We start from the raw sequence: 2661 nt of genomic DNA, 5'->3' as shown, positions 1-2661 counted from the left end.
ACGTACCCTCCCCTCGCTGCCCCAAGAACAGATGAGGGGAGGTGTCTGTACCCTGGTGAAGGACCATACAGGGCTGGGTGATGCAGAGCAAAGACTGGGAATGTCTCCTGGCCAGGGCACAGTGCAGCACCCTACAGACCGCAATGAGCCAGGAGCCATACTGGCACCACATGAAGAGCATTAGCTCTTCATTAGGAAACATTAGCTGAGCTCTGAATAAAACATCACAGCTACATGACCATGGGCTGTGCCCCCAGACAGAGGGCACGGTGCTAAGAGCTCATGTGGCAACCACCAGTGGCAGCAGTTACCCTCCATGCCACCCTCCCACCCCTATTTCACATGGGATTAAGCTTGCTGACAGCACTTTTTCCACATATTGTCTCCTCATTGAAGAGGGAGGACCAAGGCGTGGAATCTGGGTACACTCCCCTGCCAAACTCTGTCCCCTCGGTGCAGGTCCCTTGGGCTTTTGACACACACACACTGCTCCTTGCAGGACAGAGCACAAAAAGCCTTGCCACAGCCACACCTTCGCACTCCCAGCAGGACCTCACCTGCTTAAGAGGCAGCAACATGAACTCCTCTGTCTTGGACACCTCCACGAAGTGTTGGAGGACGTACTTGTGCGCAGACTTGAGGAGGTCGCTGCAGGAGTGTGTGTCAGCGAAACCCCGGATGCCCAGGCAGTTGGATGGGTCGAGTTGGCTGAGGAGGAACTTACAGCAAGCATCCCGCACACCATTGAGCTGAAGCAGGCTGGCAGCAGGAAGAAGAGTCTGGCAGTGGAAAAGAATGGGGGAAAAGAGAGCTTCCAGGGCAAGGAAACCATTTTCACCCTCATCTCACTGCAAGTCAATAACAGAACAGGCTTACTGAGCACCGTCAGGCACACGAGCACACAAAGGCTAAAGCATTCTTCGTTCCCAAGAGGACTAAGCTGCAGAACAGCTGAGAAGGACACTCGTAACTCCCCAGAGGGCCAGAAAATGGCAGAGTGGCAGATGCTCAGGACTAGACCCCGCCATCGCGTAGTGCTTTGAGGAGCCATCCCCAGCCACAGAGGCCACAGGAGCCACAGCTCTGGGCGCAGGGGAGCAGATGAACTCCCTGACCACTGCTGGATGGAGGTGCCATCACAGAACAACAGCAGGACAGAAAAGCCCCCGGGAGGCAAGTCTCGTACAGAACAGCTTTGTGGAGAAGAGAGATTCAGGGGAAAGCTCCTACCTGCACATTCCCCTCGCCCACCACGATCTCAGCCGTATAAGCGTATTGCACCAGCTGCTCCAAGGCCTGTGGGTCAATGTCGTGCAGCGTCACGTGGGTCTGGCGGCTCTCACTCATCTCATCTGGGGCAACACAGATACTAGACATGAACGAAATCCCACAGCAGGATTGTTTCCCTGCAGGAAGACTTGGCCACGCATGGAACAAGGCGTATCCACCTCCACAGCCCAGGAAGGTCTCCTGTCCACCTCTCAGCAAGGAGCAGCGTATACTCTAGGGAACGGGGTCAATGTCTGCAGGGGGGGCAACAAGATACCTGTGCAGGGGGTTACAGGCAAAGGGCTTCACGGAAAGGAGTTAAACGAGGGATCTTACTGCACATGCTCACAGAGGTGATATACAGGGACCACATTGCCACAGGGCAGGGCAGAGAGAACAGGGAGCAGGACAGAAGCAGAAGGGGTTTGCAGAGAGAAGAGGCTTTGGAGAGCAGGGAGACCCCGGCCATGGGGAAGAGAGGACACTACTTGCTTGTGAACATGGCGTGGAAGTACGGGCTGCAGGACGCCAGCACCACCTTGTGGGCCTTGATCTCCTTGGTGCCCACGTGGAGCACGATGTCGCAGAGCAGCCCACGCTGACGCATGCGGTTCATGCACACAAAGGCGTCGTGATAGTGCCGCTTGGAGTTGTGGGAGATGCTGTGGCCGTCGCGGTTGAGGAGCTGCACACCCCCTTCCATGGCTGCAGGTGGTAGGTGGTGGTTTCCTTTCTCACCAGCACTGACATGGGGGAAAACCAAAGCGTTACCCAGGCAGGAACAGCTCTAGCTCCAGACAATTCCCATGGTCCCCAAGTCTGCCTGCCACAAGACCCTGCACCAGAACAGCTCCCATCAAACCAGCCCCTGACAGGGAAACATCACCCTACTCATGAACCAGCAATGGGGAGGACACAGTCCCTGGGTGACCACAAGCAATACAAGGTGATGCTGAGACTGTTCTCTGTTCTGTGACACTCACCGTGTCCCAGCTGTGTTCACCTTTGGATCAATACCCTCCTTACCTGCCTTCAGGTACCACGAATGAGTTCACACTGTTTTTTTCTTGAAGCTGCACCACCTCCAAATCTGCCTAACGAGGTGCATTTCCACACAATATCAGCAGAAGCATTGATCTTAGAAGTCTCAGCAGGACATGCCAGTCCTGCATTGATCAAGCACAGCTCAAACAGACCACTGGAGATAGTACGTGACAACCCTGATTAGCCTAAACAAAAAACAACCAGGGAATCCCGTATCCTAAAAGGCAAGAGTGATATTACTGACCACAGCTTTGAGTGGTGGCTGTTCCCTTCCAGCTCCCAGAAGATCCTGGGAGACTTGTAATGAACCTCAGCAGTGAAGCTCAGAGAGCTGCTGACCTACCAGTG

The 2661-nt window shown here is 54.8% G+C and overlaps 1 protein-coding gene across 1 annotated transcript; it reads right to left on the bottom strand.

Moving 5' to 3' along the window:
• Positions 1 to 557: 557 nt before the first annotated feature.
• LOC104498292 (kelch-like protein 17) lies at positions 558 to 1972 on the bottom strand (the record flags this gene model as incomplete). The annotated part of the gene is made up of 3 exons (XM_010141648.1): positions 1762 to 1972; positions 1231 to 1352; positions 558 to 779 (listed from the first exon to the last, which is right to left on the bottom strand). Coding segments are annotated over exons 1-3 (555 nt in total), but the record flags the coding sequence as incomplete, so codon positions are not given.
• Between the last annotated feature and the right edge of the window lie 689 nt (positions 1973 to 2661).

The sequence above is a fragment of the Buceros rhinoceros genome, unplaced genomic scaffold (assembly GCF_000710305.1).
Source record: "Buceros rhinoceros silvestris isolate BGI_N320 unplaced genomic scaffold, ASM71030v1 scaffold31958, whole genome shotgun sequence".
NCBI lineage: Eukaryota > Metazoa > Chordata > Aves > Bucerotiformes > Bucerotidae > Buceros > Buceros rhinoceros.
Note: the sequence above shows the minus strand (reverse complement) of the source record. Positions and strands in the feature narration are given on the sequence as shown.